We start from the raw sequence: 20416 nt of genomic DNA, 5'->3' as shown, positions 1-20416 counted from the left end.
CCCATCCTCCTCACCATCCCTCTCTCATTTTTTCCAGTTTTACCAGACTCCTTTTGAGTATTCACAACAGGATGAACCAACAATTTCTACAAAGGAAGAGGGACGCTTCCTGTACTGTTTTCATCTTCTTTCCTGGTAAGGAATAAGATTTTATTTGCCTTTTTGACTGGCATTGAATATTGAAGATGTTCTGCAAAGAGCTTTCAACAGTAAATCACGATTTTTTTTTTGAGTGGTAGTAGTTAATTTAAATCCTATTCTTGTAAATACGTAGGTGTGGTTTTTTACTTGTATGCAGTATTTGCATTTACTGACACTCAGTATTTATCCATCCCTTCATAACCCAGTCATTCAATATTGTGAGATTTTTCCCTGTTCTTCATGGTAGTTAAGATTTCACAGGATCACAGGGTGCTGAGGCTGGGAGACACCTCTGGAGACCATCCAGTCCCACCCCCTGCTACAGCTGGTTGCCCAGGACCATGTCTGGTCAGGTTTTGAGTATCTCCAAGGATGGAGACCCCACAACCTCTCTGGGCAGCCTGTTTGACCACCTTCAATGTAAAAAAGTGTTTCTTACACTTAAATGGAATTTCCCGCTTTTTGGTTTGTGCCCATTGCCTCTCGTCCTGTCATAGGCACCACTGAGCAGACCCTGGCTCCATCTTCTTGCCTGTCTCCATCAGGCATTTATACACATGGAAAAGGTCCCCCTGAGCCTGCTCCTCTGCAGACTCAACAGTTTCAGCTCTCTCAGCCTCTCCTTGTATGTCAGATGCTCAAATCCCTTAATTATCAAGAGTCAAATTAATTGGACTATTCTAAACACATTTGTGCAAAATGCATCATCTCACTGTTCACCCTTTTTTCTGTATCTATCTTTTATAAATGCACTGAATATATGCCTATGGGATCAGGAGTCCCTTTGCTCCATCTCAAAGCAGACAAATAATTCTTAAATGTTGTTTTCCATCTCCTAATCAGTTACTAATCTACAAGAGATGTTTCTCTTATCTCAAGACAAGCTGGCCACTTTAAAATCTTTTGGCATGAACCTTGCCAAAAGCTTTTGAAAATCAAGATTAAATTAATTCACACGGTTGTTGAATTCTTCAAAGCATTTAATGAATGCTTAATGAATAAATTAAATAAATGTCTAGAAAAACGGCACTAACTCTTCCAAAATTTATCATCACATATTTAACTCTGTATTTTTTACAGTGCCTGATGTTTTTTTCAACATACAAATCCCATTCACTGGACTATGTACAACGTCCTTCCTAAAACTGCCCAATAGTCACATTTGCCCGCATTACACTTCTCCTATACTAAGGATGATTTAAGGTGCTATGCAGAAGATAATAGTCCAGAAATACTTTTATACTATTGAGGGGTTTTGTTTTTAATCACAGCAGCTTGTTTTAGACTGTTTTAATTTATTTTCTGATGAGTGGTACTGTACTTACACTGAGTTTGTAATAATCTCCATACTCTTCACAAGCACTGCATCTTTTCAGCTGTTCATTTCACACACTTCTTTTAGAAGCGAGAGTGAACAGCCGTTGCCTGTCACAGACCACATTTTCAGACTGAAGACTCCAAGCCCACTTGGTTGTTCCTCATGAGGATACTTCTCCGTACCTGTGATAAGCTTTTTTCCTCTAAACCATTTCAGTTTCTGTTACACTTTTTGAAATGTGCAGACCAGAACCCAACACAGCATTTAAGGTGCTGGCACACAAAGGATTTATACAGTGACAAACTCAGGCTGTCTGTTTTGTTTGTTCCTTTTCTAACAATTTCTAATATTTGTTTTGTTTTTTGCAAGCTATTGAGCACTGAGTTTTCATAGAACAGTCTATGAATCCCCAAGATCTTCCTCCAAAGTGATGATGGTCAACACAGAACCCATCATTTCTTTTTCTGGAGTTAAGAATTTTCCCCTTCTCCCCCATTTTTCCCCATTTCCATCACTCCATATTGTTCTACATTGAATTACACATGCCTTTTAACACTCAGCTTCTTATGGTCTTCCTGCAATTCTTCACACACATCCCTGGTCTTTATTACCCTGAATATTCTAATACAATTTGAAAGACTTGCCACTTCACTATTTGCTCTTCCTCTAAAATTATACGTTGAAAGCATGGGTTCTAACACGTATCCCTGTTGAACTCCAGTGGTAACACCCTCTCTACTAAGAAAATAAACATTTATGTCTATGTTCTGTCATAACATGCAATGTTATTGTATGAATGTAATGACACTTGTACTTATCCTTTGGGCTGTGTAGTGTCCTTAAGAGTCTTAAGGAATTTTGCTTTAAGATTTCTAGAAATCCAAACAAACCATATCAACCTAAATCTCTCTCATTCACATGACAATTGAGCTCGGTTAATCAAAGTATTTTACTATGCAAGACACCTGCAAAGTTGATTGAGTTACATTTCTACTTGAGATTACTGCCCAAAAGAGAATTCTTATGCTTTAAGCGTCTTTTTAGATGTTTGTCACTATTTTAATAATAGTTTCAAATGTCCCAAGGAATGCGATAATGAGTTTGATCATAAATAAGTACTCTTTTAACCACTGCCAATTATCAAAAAACCCCATAAATTTTACAGGTGAAATGTTCAAAATTAATAAACATAAACAAGTACATTTTTTAAAAAGGAAAAAGTCTTTTTAAAGCTAGGACTGTGACAGTCTTCAAACAGAAATTAGGGACTAACGTGTTCGACAAAATTCTTACTGATTTGGAAGGTTGTGTGTGGCTGTGTGTGGCTCTGTGCACACACATAGTGTATAAATAACAGGCAGCACCATAAGTGGAGTTTTTCATAACCCCGATTACAGTGTACTGATATGTTAAAAACTGAACTGAATGACAATTATAAGGCAATCTGCATGCATTTTCTTAGTGTTCATACCAGAAAAAGGAAACCGTCACCCACTTGTAAAAGGCTGGTAACATTTTGACACTTCCTGACTAACTCTACAACTCATTCAGGCCTAACAAAACCTGGCTAAAATTAGGAAAATAAATACTTTTCTAGAAAAAATTATAACTCAAGCATGTCATACATCTATGTACAGTGAGAAAAAACTATTACAGGATCCCATATAAATTTTCAGTAATAGAAATTAAATCAGTCTTTGAAAATGAAAAATTGCACCATCTCAATAGCGTTTAATTATCCTTCTAAAGTCACTTTGTAGTATTATACAACATAAGAATTGTCTGATTTATAGTGCAGACAGTCCAGCCTGAAAATTGGAAACTAATGTGAATGAAAGAGGTGACAGAAATATCTCGTGCTTGGTCTCCTGCAGGGCTTACAGAGGTCACACAGAAGTGCTGAGTCTGGTTATGGAACTACATTTATTTATGCCAAAATTGCTTGGCTCAAATAAGTCACTTGAATATATATACATATATATAAATATAATGAGACTGTTTCCTTCAGAATGTGAGCCTGTCTTAGAAAATTGTGACACTGACATACTCAGACAGTAAAGATTGATTACACTGTCCTGAACCTGGTGTTTTATACCAAGCAGCATATGTGTAACATTGTCAAGCTGGAAATCTTTTGATTTTCATTCACCGTCATCAGACAGGATTATCAAATCTTCTGTATTAGATACTATCACACATTTTTTCCAGTCTTCTTTTATCAATGTACTGAGAAAAAAAGAATCAAACTGAAGCTCTCTCTTTTAAAGTCAACAATTTTAACATGCATTCACAAAATCCTCTTAAAATTAAACCCCAGTGATGAAGGATGGAAGGAATATGAAGAGTTTACACTTCTAATCACTCTAAATTCAGACTCACAAAACCATGGCCAACACTGTGAATCAGAGATGAACCTACTGGGTTTTATGAATGGGGGGGTCACAAAAACAGCCGGGATGTCTTGATTTTCAATGTCCTTACTGTTAAAATCATCTTTATTTTTAAGCGCACACAAAACACCATCTTCAGTATCAGTCACTGGTCAGCAGGCACAAAAATGGTGTGTCATTTACTTTCTCTCTCTGAAAATTAAATTGCAAGCTTATTTATCAAGTAGTAAATTGCATAGGAGGGAGCAGGAGCTCCTGGTGTGGCTTGACTCTGAAGACTCACCGCTGGCAGTAGCTTTCCCTACCAAGGGTCCGCTGTCTGTCATGAGATTTTCCTGAAGTAAAGGCCCTTCCCACTGTGAGTAATGCTATCGCAGCCTGGCAAAAAGTCTCAATGAAATCTATCAAACAAACTCGTAGAAAATGACTTTCATCATTTCAGCATTCACGCCAACCTTTTGCCCAGCGAGAGGCTGAGGGCAGGGCAAGCAGCACCCGCAGAGGGAGACCATCGGTGGGAGAAAGGAGTCTTGTGCACCAGTACTGAGACTGAAAAGGAAGAAGCTGTAAAAGCACTGTGCAACCGCTTGCTGAAAATGCTCTCAGTGAGCACGCTGCCTTTTCATATGGGGCCTACTCATGTTCCACAAGGTAACATGCTTTCTACTTCTTCGTTTTCCTCATTCCATTGGTAGATTGGATTTAAAAGTAAGTCAGTCAGTCACTTCAAACATTTACTCCTCTAAAATGTCAAATGGAGTCAAAATCACATCCATCACAAATGGTGAAACATCTTCACATCAGACTTTCAGGTTTGACTCATTTGCCCGCTGCAGGGATATCATTCTTTCTTGCTAAATATTCCCATTACTTAGTCCCTGTCATGGGAAAGGAGCATTCAGTGAACGGGCAAGATTGACTGTGAGCTACACGAGTCTCCCTTGCAAGCCCAAATTCACCTAACAAACATCCACACTTTTTTCACCTAAGTTCACGCCTATATACAAACATAGGGTGAAAACATTTCTAGAGTAGAAAGCATGAGCACACTTGATGTCTTCCTTGAGGCTTAAATCTTTGTTTGTGTGGCCTGAAGCTGAATGTGCTAGCAGGTATTTTAAGCATACGCTGGATGCTTGGGGCCAACAGTTAGCAACAAGGATGGAAGGTCATTGCGCTTAGTGTGTTTTTGAGACTGTTTTAATCTTGAAACTGGAACAAAGCCTGAGACTATCCATTCTACTGACAGGGCTTCTTTGCTCTGAAGAATTTCGCAGACAACAAAGATGGCTGTGACTCACTGGGCTCAGTGTTCAGGTCAGAGTTTGCCTGAAAGAACTGAATCAGTTGAAAATCTTACTCATCTAATGCTTCCTATAATTAATTTTATTAATTTACATTTGTAGAGATTCGTAATGCAAATATTAAGGTTGGTACAAATGAAGAGCGAATGGAAACCTGTGTGTCTGTAAGCACCAGAAGAAAGAGCAGAGCGAAGAGTTAAAAGAATGGCCTATATTGAAAATAAAGGACATGTTTCCAGGACACCATTCCTGTATTGTTTATATCAAGGCCACAGCACAGAGGACTTGCCAGCAGATGACTGTGCACTCTGACACCAGGTGGATAATATCACGGTTGCGGCATATCACCTATACCATTACTTTTCCTGTTAGCCCATCCAGAAAATAGGCTATAGACATAGCCTATATACTCCAGACGAGGAAAAATGTACTAAGAGCTGATGACTCCTAAAGGGTATAAAAGATCTGTCCGTGAACCAGAGAGACAGGATCAGGAGTCAGGAGCTGGCGTACATTTTCCCACGCTGCACGTAAGTGATGCTCACCAGGCCACTTGAGCACTCATATCTTGGTACTTGTGAGAGTATGGGTGTGAGTGAATGAGATCGATGAGAGGGTGACTGTGAGTTAAAAAAAACAGCTTATTTAGAGATTTTGTAATTATATATCACCTTCCCTTTCCCAAAGACCTCACACCAAATTTTGTTACACGAAACACTCTAAACTTTAAATGGTATAAAAAAAGTTTCAAAAAGTAGCAATATTCTATGCTTCCATGAGCCTATGCAAAGAGAAGAAAATTGGCCTTTTTGTTTTCCCACTGAGTACATTTTTGCAGTCCACCTTAAACATGAAAAGAGACTTCTTTACTGAAATATTAATACTGGCATCATTAGCTACATCTAGCTACATCGGCTACATCTAGCATCTAGCTACATATAGCAGCATCTGTTTGCATTTTTGCAGATGCTTGGTTTTGACATATCTATTAAAACATGTATGAGTAAGTGGTATTCTGCATTACACCTGTATGATTCCAGGGCAACTCCATTAGTGTTACTGACTGCACTAGACTAAAACTACATGGCTACTATGCTCTTGTTTTTGTTTGGTGGGGTTTTTTTTTAAAAGCTGTGTATACAAAACCTTAGAGAGACCACATTCTGTATAAAAGCTAAATAAAATGGCATCGCCAGCTTGCTGGGTGTATTATGAAATACCAACCTTCAGTGACCTTATGGTGTTACAGTGTCATAGGTAAAAATCTAGTGAAAGATGAAAGGTGCATAATGTAGCATTTTAAACATAAGCATTCATGATTTTACATACTGATTTAGTAGATATATTAGTGTATATGTATATATATATGTAGTACAGAAAGCTTTAGAAAATAGTAAAAAAGTCTCATTAATATTGTCTGTAGTAGAGAGAAGAAATTCTGCACTCAAGACATTTTTGGAGTACCTACAGAAATTCACCTATCCTAACTTCCGATGTTTAAAAGACATCTCAATCTAACATAGTCACCTTATAAACTCTTTATTATCAGTGGAAAGAAACGGGCATCTCCAGTAGGTGAGTTGTCCGGCCCATCTCAGATTGACACGAATGAACCTCTCGGAGTATTTATTTTCTTGTCTTGCCTACAAAGGCCACCGACAGTGATAAACTGAGAAGTAAATGTGCAATTTTTACATGGCTGAAATTATAAGAGCTTCCTCTGCCCTTCTAACACAGATCATCCCCCACTACACACTGGAATATTCCTTCAAGGAATTAGTTTTCCCCTTAATGAACATGTGCACCCTAAAGTTGAAGCATAGCCCATCCTCAGTAACAAGATAATAAAATATTTTTGTAATACCTATATTTTTAAGTCTTTTTCATGACTTTATTGTTTACTTCTTAGGTAAGGTAGTCCAAGTCTTCCAAGTTTTGCATAAAAAAAATCCTATCTACTTTTCTTTAAAAACTTGCAAAGTGAAACACAAACCAAATCTTTATTTATGCTAAATGCTAGCAAAACCCTGGCTCCTCCTCTCTCCTTCCTTCCCCTGGCATATACTTACTTGTACTGAAAAGAAAATATCCCTTAAAATAAAAATTACTTTCTGAAACAAAAATATATATTAAGAAAATAATTACTTTACCTATTATAACGTGCATGCCAAGTCTTGCCAAATGCTTCACAGTTTGGTAACCAATTCCTTTAGCACCTCCAGTCACTATAGCAACCTTTCCATTTTGTGTAGGGAAAACTATATGAAGAAAAAAGAAATAACACAAGGTTAGTTCCCAATAGTAACACGATGAAGAAGTTAAGATGTATTTTAAAGAGATGTACACTTGACAGACCACTCAAGCCAGGCCAGTAAACAATCTCAAAAGCAAACTCTGTATGGAAATAAAAACTACAGAGCATCTGCCATTATTTGCTGCACTATAATTTCCCAGTATTAACAGTTCATGAAAGGCTGAAGTTGACAATCCGAAAGACAAACACTCAGTTCAGAAAGTTTCTCATTTCTACTTGCATGCATTTTGTAATCCTGCAGTAATCTGTCCTTTAAAATCTTCACCTTAACTTTGTTATAGAGCCAGGTGACATCTGTTACAAGTCAGCTCAGGGATGGTTTACTTCATGAGTACAGGGCAAAAAATTCAGTCGGCAGCATAATATCCTGCAAACTTCTTGAATGACGAAGGACAGGCCTCTACCAGTAACACAGGGGAAATAGCAAACAGCTCAGTCAAAGACGACACATCCAAAGGGCAGGAGCCGGTCGGCCTAATTTACCTGAGTAACTGAGCACTGTTTTGTTGAAAATCACTGGGTCCTGGGCCTCAAAGGAAGGAGGGAGCAATTTTTTGTATGAAAAACCCCACCTGCTTTTCCCACCCACCCCAGCCCTCTCCCGCAGAAGCCAGCGTCCCCGATGCCCACGGCCGGCCCCACACTGCCTCCGCCCTAACCAGCGCTTCTTGGGGGCAACACACAGCCCAGTGGGTAGGGCACGCTCCCCAAACCCCCTCTGCTAGGTGCTGCTGAGACCTACGGCCCGTGCCTCCTGTGTCCCCAGGCAGCCCTTCGACCGACAAGTGAGCTGAAAAGTGGCTGGGATGGCCCCAGCAGGGCGGCCGCCATCCCGCCTGCGAGCTCTCACACCGGCCGTGGGTTGCCCTTCAAAATGGAGGGAGCCCTCCCGCCAAAGGAGAGCAAAGGCATTTTAATTTAACTGCTTGTGGGAGGCATGCGTTAGGTCAAATATCAAATACGATTTTTTGACAAGGTGGCGAATCTTTCATGTGAAGCACCGTGTGGTCTTAAGGCAACTGAGCTGAATTTCTGTTTGCTTCTTAGAAGAAGCTGCTAGGTATTTATACAGGGAAAATGGCGCTGAATATTTCATTTTGCTGCAGTGCAGTGTCCGTAGGCAATGTTATAGATAGCAAATGTTAAAAAGATGCCGACTTTCGTCTATCAAAGGACTTTCTATTTTGATTTCTAGGTTTTTAGGGGATTGCTTTGTTGTACAACACAAGCTCTTATTTTATATGGTTATGAAACACAGAACTAGTGGTGATACTTGCTTTCTTCACAGCAACTTCAAAAAGGACCCAGATTTCACCTTTCTGAAATACATAGTTCTTCCCAGCACGATGCCCATGAATTTCTGTTCTCTTCAGGTAATGATGTGATTCCTCCCATCCATGCAGAGTGAGAATTGTTTGATAGTTAATTCCTATTACAGTGATATCCATGCATGTATGTGTCCTAATATATACAATTTGAGCTAAATAAAACTTCGCTAAGGGCTCCAGTTAGTTATATAAGCAGTCCTGCAATTTCCTCCAAAAATATTTATCATAACAAACTCTAAGTAAAATGCACCCATTTTTTTCAATAGTTAAGCCTAGAAATTAAAGCTAGACCTGATATTAAATGCTTGGGAAAATTTTCCACTCCACATAGTCTTTTTTAATTGCTTATTACTTTACCAGACTTGGCCTTTTTAGATGATGTTTTCCTGGTCTGTTTTCTGTCAGTGAAGCAGGAAAAAAGAGAAAAAAAAAAAAGTGTTTGCAGTTTTCGAAACTGCAGACAAGAGATAAAGATTTCAAAGAGGAAGAAAAATAAATGTTCTTAGTGTGATACAAGTTGTTGTCACCTCTATGTGAACAACCCTTGTACCTCAGTGTGACCGGATACGCTTGAAATTTGGCAAGGACATATAATTTCAAGTCCTTTCAGCCACGGAGTGAAAACCACTGTCTGAATGATGTGCATCCTTAAAAAGGGGGAGCAGTATGTGCCCACTGTTCAACTTGGGTGGCATTTTAGACCGCATGAAAACAAGAACATGTTGCCTTGTACCAAAGGCGTGCTGAGAGGAGGCAGGTCTTTTAACCAGGAAGAGGGCAAAACTCTTTGCAAGATGGCAGACAAATCTGAAACAAACGGCAAAGGCAGAAACCACAAGAAAAAGAAACAAAAATGGCCCCAGAACTGATGGGATGCTAAGGAGGGTATGTTCACAAAAAGGGCCTTCTCAAAGCCATCTCTGGCAGAGATTCACAGGTCTGGGTTCTCCGGGATGCTTCTTTAGTTTCCCCAACGAGTAACTCCAGCAATTCAGTGAGAAAATAGGCTACATACAACCTTATCACACCAATACCCAGCCTTCTTACATCCCAGTTCAGGTTTTTTAGCTCAAAAAGTTCAAGACTGAAAAAGGAGCTCTTACAAAGCAAATACCCCTTCGTCCAGCTGAGCCCACACTGTGAAACCCATTCTGAGGCCTCTCCTGAGGGGTCGAACAGCTCTAAATCCACACAAGGAGCACTGGCATTGCCTTGGCGTTAAAGCGGGAGAGGCCATTTCTGGCCACAATAGTTACATGTGTGAATTCTGCATGTGGCAAGTGCACACGTACTTGTAAACAAAACGCCATCTAGAAGGCAAAATCATGAGCTGAAGTCCACTAAGTAATTTTCTTTTAAAGTATCCATGAGGGCTGCAAAGAAAAGGACAAATTTTGGTCCCAACAGCCACTCAAGTCAGGTACATTACCAACCTGCGATGAAGAGCATGACAGACAGACAGACTCCACTGCAGAAATGCATTCAGGGAGATCCTATATTACAGAGAGCTTTAGAACAGGCCTGTTTGTAGCAGCCAGCTTCAAGGACCTAAGAAAGCACCCAGGGAGAGAGAAATGAGGGCTTCAGACACATGGATAAATGGCCAGTATCTGTTTTATTTACAACAGCTACAGTATACAGCTTCCACAGAGCATGGGTTTGAATAGACACAACACTGCATGTCACATCTCAGTATATCGGCTCACTTCATCCAAAATGGGAAACACGAAGAGAAAAACATCTTTGGGGGAAAAAAAAAACCAAAACCGCCCACACCCCAAAACAACCCTCTCAATTATTATTTTTAATTTTCTTAATCTTAAATTAATTTTAATCTGCAGAAAAGGTGTATTGTTTCCATGAAAACAGATACCTTAATGTAAAATGAATCTCCATGAAAATGTGACGCTGCTAGTTCTTACATCAATAAAAGCAGTCAAGATCAAATCCAGGCTGTGTGTGTAAGTCATCGGCAGCTACAGTGAAAGGCAGTCTATCGGTGCCCTGTTCCCACTGGAACTCCACTGGCGGGTAGAGTTTGCAAAACACCCAGCTTTTCAGTGTGAAAACACCTCTTCCACAATGAAATCCAATATCAGACTTTCAAAGCAGACCTGGGCTCAGCCTGGTTTTCCAGCAGATACTGGTTTATTTTGTGTGAGAGCCGAGCGTGGCCGGAGGCTGGGAGCTCCCTGGGCTTTGCCACACAGGGGAGGTTCCCTCTGGTGCTTCTTGCACCTCATTTAAAACACCCCAGCTCTCTCTCTGCCTCTGCTTCTGGTAAGTAGGTAGATACTGATCTCAATTACAGAGGCGTAATGCCAGTGATCTCACCGTGGGACATGAGAACCATACAGTCCTGGTGCTAATGAAATCCCCTGACCAAGCACTAGCAGTTCATTTCCCTTTGTGTTCAAAGAAACCAGCCTGCAGTCCTTAAGTGCTGCTGAGAGGCTTCTCCCAGGCTGAAGGCTCTGCCTGCATCCCAACGTATTTGGAAGAAATAAGCCTGTCTACTTTGCAAGTCGATTAAGCTAAAGCAGAAAAATAAGGCAGATTTATTCTGTAATAAATATGTCCAGATATGAAGGTATTTTAAAATAATTATTGTCATTTTAAATATACTTCTCCTTAATCTGAAATAACTTTCATGTACAGAGACATCCTCACACACACAGTCGATACTACGAAGAATTTAAGGCAATTCTGTCATTTTTAAAAATACTAATTTTCAAGGGACTTTTAAAGAGGGCTGCCGAGACATCTCTGCAACTGCCAAGACTACAGAGAAATAAAACAGACTGCAGAACTGTATCAATGACCACTTCCATATCAATGACTAGTTCCTGCCGGCAAAATCTCAACGCTGGGGTAGGGAGGGGGGTAATTGAAGTAGCCAAATAAAAACAGAGGCATTAAACTTTCTTCTTTGCAGAAATGTACTATCTGAACACTGACAGTGCAAACCCCAGAAGAAGAGCTCCCCTTAAAAGTTGCTTGCTTCAATATTCTGTAATCTTTAAAACATAGCCTGTTTGAGGCAAAAAAAAAAGGAAAAGTATTAAAAGTTCATTAAAAGCAAATCACATCAAATTTTTACTAAGTTCCATCTCCTACCCTATTAATCCAGCATCTGCATTGTGGAACATGATGAGTCATGTGGACGTTAAAATATAGTATCTTTATATTAATCTCTTCATTAAACCCTCTTGTTAAGATATTGAAGGCCAAAGGCAGAATTTAGATTGTCTGAATCAGTCTCCAGTCTTTATCAGGCAAGAAAGACGAGCATTGCTGAAGGCATTTGAAGAGCTGGTCAGAGGGGCCACCCGAGAGGTTGGAGCCATGCTGGAACCTGCCTGCACCTCCTGAACGGGGTGCTCGGTGCAGAGACTTTGCTGATATTTGTGCTGAAGAGACCCCCGCAGACAAATCCTTACAGTTATTTTTTTCCTTCCTCCTATAACTGAATAATTCACATGCAAATATTATGACTGAAGGTAACTGGCAGAACCACAGATGAAAAAAAAAGGAAAAAAAAGACAAGAAGCCACAATGACTATTTAGTTTGATGACAGAATAACAAGCGCCAAGTTTGGATCTGTTCCTGTATAGCAACACCAAGAAAAAGAGACCAAACTGTAATTGTCGGTCCTCATCTAATGCCACAGGACAAGGCACAATTGAGTTTTTCTAGTTGGCTAAAGAATTCATATAGTACAGTCTACCACCGAACTATTGAGTAGTTCTTCCGATCCCAAAATACTCTGCCTCTTTTTCCCTGATTTACACTGTGGCAGTGCTGAGATTATAGCCATTAAGGTCCCTTTCAAAGCAGATGTAGAAAAATAATTCATTTGCTACTCCAAGAGGCAATCAGTAGACTGCTGGGGAATCCACGCAGCTTTCAGCAACAGCTTTTTGTTTGAGCCTTACGGTAACATCTCCGTTAACTTCTGTCTTGGCAGAAACCAAGTAAATCAGGTCCAGACTCAAAAAGTCATTCCAGGACTATCCTAACAGAGGATAATTTCAGGTACTCAAGGCCTGAGGAATAAACCAGACAATCTTTTTGGTTTGTTTTTTTTTTTTTCCTTGCATGACACCAGCTTTCACCAGCAGAAAAGCTGCATGTCCTAAGCCTATCCTAAGCCTGGTCAGATGATCTTTCAAATGCAAATAGTCTTCTCAAATTTGCACACCAAAATCTTTTCTGCCTCTGCTGCTTCCTACCACCTTCCTAAGGTACATCAATATGCAATCAAGACTGAAGGCTTTTAAGGCTGGAAACCAGGTAGGTGGCAACCAGCCTGACTAGTCCTTCTGTGAAAAGGTATCTTGCTGGTTTCAGCAGTTGCAAGCCATCAGACCTTCCACTCATGAACAACTGTCATGCGTACATGCAGATCCACTGGCACATGACCAACAGGTTCAGCGTACCTCGAATCGATGGATGCATTGTATACAGGTGATTTATTTGCCCAGGGAGAGCATCTGTTTCCAAGCACAACTGGAATTTTGCACCAGCTAGGTGACAAGACTCCTAGTTTTTGTCTTACTTCACTTCTGCAGAAGAAGTGAAAGTCAGGAATCACGAGGAAACGGAGGTACTGGAAACAGGCTGGCCCTCGAGTTACTCATGGGAAGGGAAAGGCGTTGAAGAACCAGAACAGCAGGAGAAACCAAACCATGGAAATGTGTCCCTTACCCTACAAACACATAGTACCTCAAGGTGCTATTAATGGAACAGCAGCAGCCAGATGGCTGTAAGAATTTCAGCAGCCAGGGGAAGACCTAATTTAAGAAGCTTCCCACACAGCCACCGATAGGGAAGATGGATTGTTAACAACCACTCACAAAACCACAGCAAAACCCCTGGCACCTGTAAGACCAAGTTTCTTGTTTAACTGTTGCACAAGGCACACATGGGTCCTAAACCGCTGTGTGCCGACTAACCAACAAACAATTCCACTGTTGCTGGAAATCCAAAAAAGCTCCATGCCCCATATTTCAGGCTGGGATATCCTACACGGGAACACATGTGCAGCCCATGCCCTGTGAAGTAGACATTTCCACAGCTGGGGAGAGCTCCTGCACATGGGCAGCACAGGCAGTCGCAGGACCAGTGGCAGCAATTTGTCTGGGCTGCCTGGACACCTGGGAACCCAACCAGTGCCATAACTCAAGCCAAGGCACCAGGTATCCAGCAAGCCCGGACAAATGGCTGAAGTGCAGCAAGGCAACAAATGACACAAAAGGAGGACAGTCGGCAGCTACACCAGCTAGAAAAGCAGCGTGCTCACCCAGCAAAGGAGCTAATGTTTATCCTCATCCCTTCCCGACTTCATCAACAGGGGAACAAGTGATATCTCTTCAGAGTTAGCAGCAAACATCTGCTGAGCCAGACTAACACATTTTTTTTAATTGCCAATGAAAACAATGAAAAAAAAAACCAAAACCAAATTTAATCTTGCTGTAAGGTTATAGCATTTGTTTAGCTTTTTGATAAGGATGCCAGCTTGCTTATAGGGACAAAGTGATAACATTTGCAGGCAAGTTGACAAACCAGAGATAGAGGTTCCCAAAATCGACTCCAGGACTTGTCCCCACATATCTCATTTAACACATGGGAAAGCCATACTACAAGGGATTAATAAACAGAATAGCTCCTCCTCCATCTTATTTTTCATCTCGTGAACACATTGGGGAGCCTTGGGAGATATTAGATAGCAACAAGTATTATCAGAGTTCAGTAGCACAAGATTGGAGCACGAGCATCCACAGCAAGACCTAACTATACTAAAAGAAATCCACATATTAAAAAAAAGATGCAAGATCAACTGGCACAGTAGTAAGAAGAGAGTTATGACACCAGCATTACAGGATTGAAAGAAATACTTTTTCTTTGCTAAAGAAAATAATAATATCCTAAATAAAGCAGTTTTTCAGAGCAACAGCCTCTGGCACTCAAAAATCCAAGTTCTGTGATAAGAGATCTCTCTAGCAACAATGGGAAGGGGGGTGGAAAGCGGTATTAAAAATTTCATTTGCATGACACACCTATCTGCATTTCTTCTAGTGATTCTTGGAAAGACAGGATAAATGCAGATAAAGGGAGCAGTGTGTGTGGAAGGCAGGGTGTGGAAGGGGAAGGAGAAGGGAATATTAGACTCTCAAAGACACAGGAAAAAAAAAGATTTTTTGTCAAGAAGAGGTAATTTTTGAGTGTTTCAACACCCTTTCCCCTCTCTTCACCTTCCCCCTTACTTCCAAGCATTTTGCTGACAGAGATGCACCTCTAAGCAATTTAATACACCTCAATCATAAATCTCTGCATGATGTATTGTCCTCAAGACAAAAAAAGGTCCAGTGAGGAGACCTGCATAGACAGCTTGGCCTTCAGCTACTTATGGATGCAAATCAACTGTGGTTTGGTGCAGGGAAGATGGTGCAAGTCAAGGCACTGTAACCACAGACTGGTAGAAAGGTAAACTACGGCTATTGCGAAAGTCATTCAAAAAATATTTCCTCTGCACTTGCACATGTATTTTCAGTGCTCTGTTTTCTAGAGTGTATGACTGGAGTTTTTGCAAGTGAAGAAGTCCTGCGGGGTTACAAGAGCCGAGGGAAGCTGCATTTTCACACATCTTTCAACTACAGCCTGAGTGCTTTTACTTTATTTGTCAAATAGGATCCTCAGTAATATTGATCCTGGACTTTGTGATGCTGCTAGACTTGTCAGAAGGGCTGCACAAAGAAAAAGATAATTGCAGTTTGCAGAAACAACATAGATGGTGATTTTCCAAACTGATTTAAGCTGTCTTTGCTCTGACTGCGAAGAACATTTTCCTCCAATAAACTCTACGCAGACCTTCTGCATCAGGCTCATTGATCACATGAAAAAAAGCTGAATGTTGCCTCCCCAGGAAGGAAGAGGCTGGGATTGGAGAAAACTAAAGAGCATGGTTAATCTGGGAAGTTTTCTTGCCATTTCTGAACTGGGTTTCTCTAAGACAATGGGAAACGAGGCTGCATTGAAAAACGGTTTGATGAAGCATGTATATGATCTTTTTACAATACAAGTTCAGGCTGATTTTGACAGAGAGATATTAGGAAATTTGATCCCAACAAATACGGAGCTGCCCTAAGGTAAAAGAAAGCCAAAGTAGAAGGGAGGGTGCAGTTTCTGAGTCCTAAATCTCACTTCTGGCCATGTTTGCCATTCTTGGGTACTTTGTTCCTTTAGCCAAAACTCCTCTAAAGATAAGGGATTTGAATCTAATTTTGATGAGTGCCAAACAGATAGATTGAACACACCATTATACAAATCAGACTGTTGGGAAATACTACAGTGCACTATTAAAATCTGCTAAAAATTCATCAGGAATCCAGGTTTGCCCACAATCCACTCTGGGAGCAAAGTTCCCAACCGAATGAGTAGAAATAGGAGAGCACTCGATCCCTGGAAGGGGGTGGAGGCAGAGAGAGAGAAAGAAAGAAATAAGAGATGGAAAAGTTGCCTTAGAGCTACAAGTATAAATTATATTAGTGAAATTACGACTCTGCAAGTTCCAGGTAGGCATCGAGTAACTTCTGCCATCACACGCTTGTCCTTATCTTAAACATTCTTGCTATTCCTGGCTTGAGCCAGTTTTTTTGCTGGAGAAACACTAATCTCAAGGAACAAGGATATTTCAGATAAAGGCTGATACTACATATTGACAAACGTGTGCAAGAATATTTGGCACAGGACTATCCACTGGTGTTACACCACACGTGGCATATTTTGCTCCACTATGCAATCATTTTGTCTTGGGGACAGACGCCAACTAGGGACTCGGACGAGGCCATGAAACGCTGCCTTCGCTTGGAAGAGAAGGGAGGGCTTTGCTGCTGTACAGCCAGATACGGGAGGCACGTGGGACACCTCCGTGCTCTAGCAGGAGCGGTGGCTGAAGGGCACAGCGCTAATTCGGCTCAGCCGAGGCGATCGATATGTGAGCAGCCCCAGCTTCGCTTGTAAAAGGCACTTCACAAAAATCTAACATGGGGTTTTGTGAAATAAGGGCAAGATGGTTATTGCAATAATATGAAGAAATCCCGATAATTCCTTACAATATACTGGACAGCCAGCCACAGCCTGCATGTGAAAGACTACTGGATTTGTTAAAAATACCAGGAGAAGAAATTCGACACTAGCTCCAAGAAGAAAGTAACCATTTCCTACATATGCATATATTTAAAGGATCCATTTACCCATATCATTTCTTACATGGGAAAATGATATCACAAGAATAGAGAAGGACATATTTCCATTTGCCATGTATTCTCTGCCCTGCTTATCTTTCATTCCTTCTATATATTTACCTACTAAATCTTACTCTTTGGCTTTCCTCTCTTTCACTCCAGTCACACTAAAGATAGGGAAGTTATATACAGGTGTATCTTTAAATCAAGAAAAAGCATCTAGTTATCTTTTGAACAGATTTACTGATACTTACTCCCATACTCCCTCCCTCTGGGCAAATGTAACTGTGCAATACCTCGGGCAATGTCATTTTATGTAAAACTTCCCAATGCTCTTCAAGTCATGTCATCATGTAATTATATTTTTTTTCCTGTTGTGAAATAAGAGATGAAAAAGAGGAGCTCATCCCAGGAGATTTAAATAGGGGTAATGGAAATAGCTCTGCATAGTCTAGTACCTGCAGAATGAATTTTCCCATCCTGCAAAAGTTAGAGACGTTAGAATTTTTTTTTGTTTTTTCATTCTGTATCAGGAACCGAAGATTGTCCAGGCTTCAAGGTTTTACAAACAGCTACCAAGTAGATGCAGCTCCATCTCAGAATGGTTTACATCCCTCGGGTTGTAAGAAACCATTTCAAGTCCTTGCTCTCAGTCATACAAAAACCTTCCCAGCGTAACTCCCAATCTAACAGAGGGAGGTTTCCGTTTCACCAAACATTTGCCATTTAAAGACACTTTTCCCTCCCAGAAAAGTCCCCAATAAATGTAATATTTTGTAAGAAGCCATAAACAGAAAATAAAGTGAAATATTAATAATGTCAGATAAACGTCTTCTCTCGGAAAGACCACGTCCCAGCTATCTCAAAAAACTTGAGAAACAGTTATCGGCATGAAATGTGGCACAGAATTCCTAAGGTTTTCATGTCTAACTGTGAAAAATTAGCATTTAGGTTATAGTTTTGACCTAAAAACCAGGGTGATGACGGTGAGTTTGAAATGCAAAAGTAAAAAAGAATCGGCAGAGTGACATGTCTGTTACTCCATTACAAACTCAGTAAATGTCACAACTGGCTGCAATGCAGAAACCTCATTTCAGAAGACTAAATGCTGGGCCGGTTGTTTCACAACAGAGAGATCTCAGGGGAAAAAAAAAACCCAAAAAAACAAAAAACCCACACAAACAAAACAGCTGCTACTCTTGATTTAATCCCAAATAATGTAGAAATCAACCCGAGCAGGCAAGCCCCAAACCCTGCATGGAAGAAAGGTTCTGTCATAACCCTTCAAGTCTGGAGAATATTTACAGTACCCAAAGCTCAGAAAATGCTGAAACTCAGATATTCATCAGTACTACTTTCATATGCAGAAACTGAAGTGAAGAGTGATCTCCTTTCTTATGGTCAGGCTGGAAAGATTGATCTGCTTACGTATGGTCAAACTGGAAATCCAAACCAGAAGTGAAATATTGCTACCTGCTTTTTAGCGTCTCACCACAGAAAGTAAAAAGCCAACAGAAAACAATTTATACTTTGCTTTATGACATATACTTTTCAAAAGACCAAATATTTTATTTTTAATTTTCAAGACAGTATTGACAGTAGTATCATATTCCTAGACAGTACAGGATATTGTATCACAACCCCCAATATCGTCTGTACAGCTCCTACTTCTACTGCTTGCGAATTCCAACACCTCTTCTTCTGATCACACGCTATTAAAAGATTGAATTAATCATTCCATCACTTCTTGCTCAGAGCGCAGATGGAGAGATACAGCTGGGCAGCCAAGACATCGGAAAAGTCGATTCTTTAAATATTCCCTTAATAGATTAGATTCGGGGAGGGGGGGAGAGGGGAGAAAAAAAAAGTTGGCAAGATCATTAAGAGTAGTTCAAACTGCATCTCCTCTCCTCCCAGAGACAGGGAATGTAATTTCCATATCCCAATCAAGCTTAAGAGCATCCAGCTGAAGGTCACATTCAGATCTGCCTGTTCCAGCTGACAAAATGCTCTGCTGCCACTTAAACAGGCCCCTTTGCTTCCCGTGGCTTCAGCGTGACAGTATTTCCATCAAATGTAAATAAGTAAGCAGAAGTCATGAGTTGGTATACAGAGCTTAAAAGGTAATTGAAAGTTTCTGGAGTACTTCACTTAGAAACCTGTGCAATCACTTGTGAGCTGAAGTGCTTGTTATCATATACAAAGCTCCAGTAATTAGAATCAGGAAGAGAGGTACAAGGTGATTAGAGATTATTGGGAAAAATCTAGTTAACAGGAAGCATAGCACATAAACCAATCGGTACTTAAAGCTACCCTGAGGTATCTGCAATTAATTAAAATACAAAATGTTAAAAAGCACATTTCCATATTATTAAAATCTTCAGAAGCGACTAATGATCAGAAGCCATTACAGCATCGCCATTAATGTGAGATAACCCTCAGGTGTTACTGGCTTAATAAAAAAGATGGAAAATAGCCTCAACATCCCTTCCTCTCCCTCTCTGCCCTACTTCCACATACTTCAAACCAGCCCCTGGCTAATACATTTATTTCTTCGTCTAGCCGGCATCCGGTGAAGAGTCCGGACAGAGGCAAAAGCCTTCCGCACATCATCGCTCATATGGGTGCCCATTTGCCCCTCAGTGTACGTGCCCAAAGCAGCGGCTCCAAGAAAAGCAAGGCTCACCTTGCTTGCATGGGACAAGAGCGTGCCGACGGAGGCAGGCGCTCGTGGGGCTGCGCAGCCCCGGAGGGAGCTGCCCCGCACGGGGCGATGCCCGAGCTCGATGCCCCGGCTGCCCGGGGCTCTGAGCTGCTCAGCCCTCCGCTGCCACAGGCCACCTCCCAGGGCCACCACCCGGCCTCCAGAAGCACAAGATAGAAGATAGCTTTGTGGGGTTTTCTAATTTTATTTTTTTGGAAGAAAGGAGTTTCACTGAAGCCCCCTGAGCCTCTGGATGGAGCTGTTTTCTGTACACAAAACTGCTTAAAAATCAATTCTAACTTGGAATGAGAAAGTACAAAGGGCATGCACGTGTTTTGTTTTCAAGACAGCTACAACATTTGTTTTCTAAAGATAGAATTTTATTCATTTTTCTCCTCTTTGATAACACAAGCAGGTCAGGGGTTTTAAATGAAGTATGAAAGTGCGAGTATAGAAAGGTCTCAACTGTACTATATATAATTTCCTAATTCTCTCACGACAGTTCTCTTCTAGGAAAAGACTGATTTCTTTTCGGACTCCTCTATCTTAATACATGCTGAAGTGATCTCATGCTCACACGTTTTCTTTCAATTTTCACCTTTCTTGTTCCTCATAAAATATGCACCAAAGTTTTCACAAGGAAGGTAGCTGCTTTGCAGTAGTTAATTGT

General features: G+C 40.7%; 1 protein-coding gene across 3 annotated transcripts in view; it reads right to left on the bottom strand.

Annotated features, from left to right (window-relative positions):
* Nucleotides 1-20416, bottom strand: part of DHRSX (dehydrogenase/reductase X-linked) — a 168835-nt gene that overhangs the window by 124032 nt on the left and 24387 nt on the right. For 2 of the 3 annotated variants that reach the window (XM_087757178.1, XM_087757179.1), the window contains exons 1-2: nt 10229-10343; nt 7304-7411 (exon numbers count right to left, since the gene is read on the bottom strand). In XM_087757178.1, coding sequence (XP_087613304.1) covers nt 7304-7411; nt 10229-10277 — 157 coding nt within the window. In that variant the 5' untranslated portion in view covers nt 10278-10343. Of the gene's footprint in view, nt 1-7303; nt 7412-10228; nt 10344-20416 lie in introns of those variants that run through there. The other variant, XM_087757176.1, reaches the window with a different exon arrangement.

This window comes from Nipponia nippon, unplaced genomic scaffold, assembly GCF_047370975.1.
Source record: "Nipponia nippon isolate SJK-2023a ecotype South Korea unplaced genomic scaffold, ASM4737097v1 scaffold_2, whole genome shotgun sequence".
NCBI classification, from domain to species: domain Eukaryota; kingdom Metazoa; phylum Chordata; class Aves; order Pelecaniformes; family Threskiornithidae; genus Nipponia; species Nipponia nippon.
The sequence above is the reverse complement of the archived record's forward strand: the minus strand, read 5'-3'. Positions and strand labels throughout refer to the sequence as shown.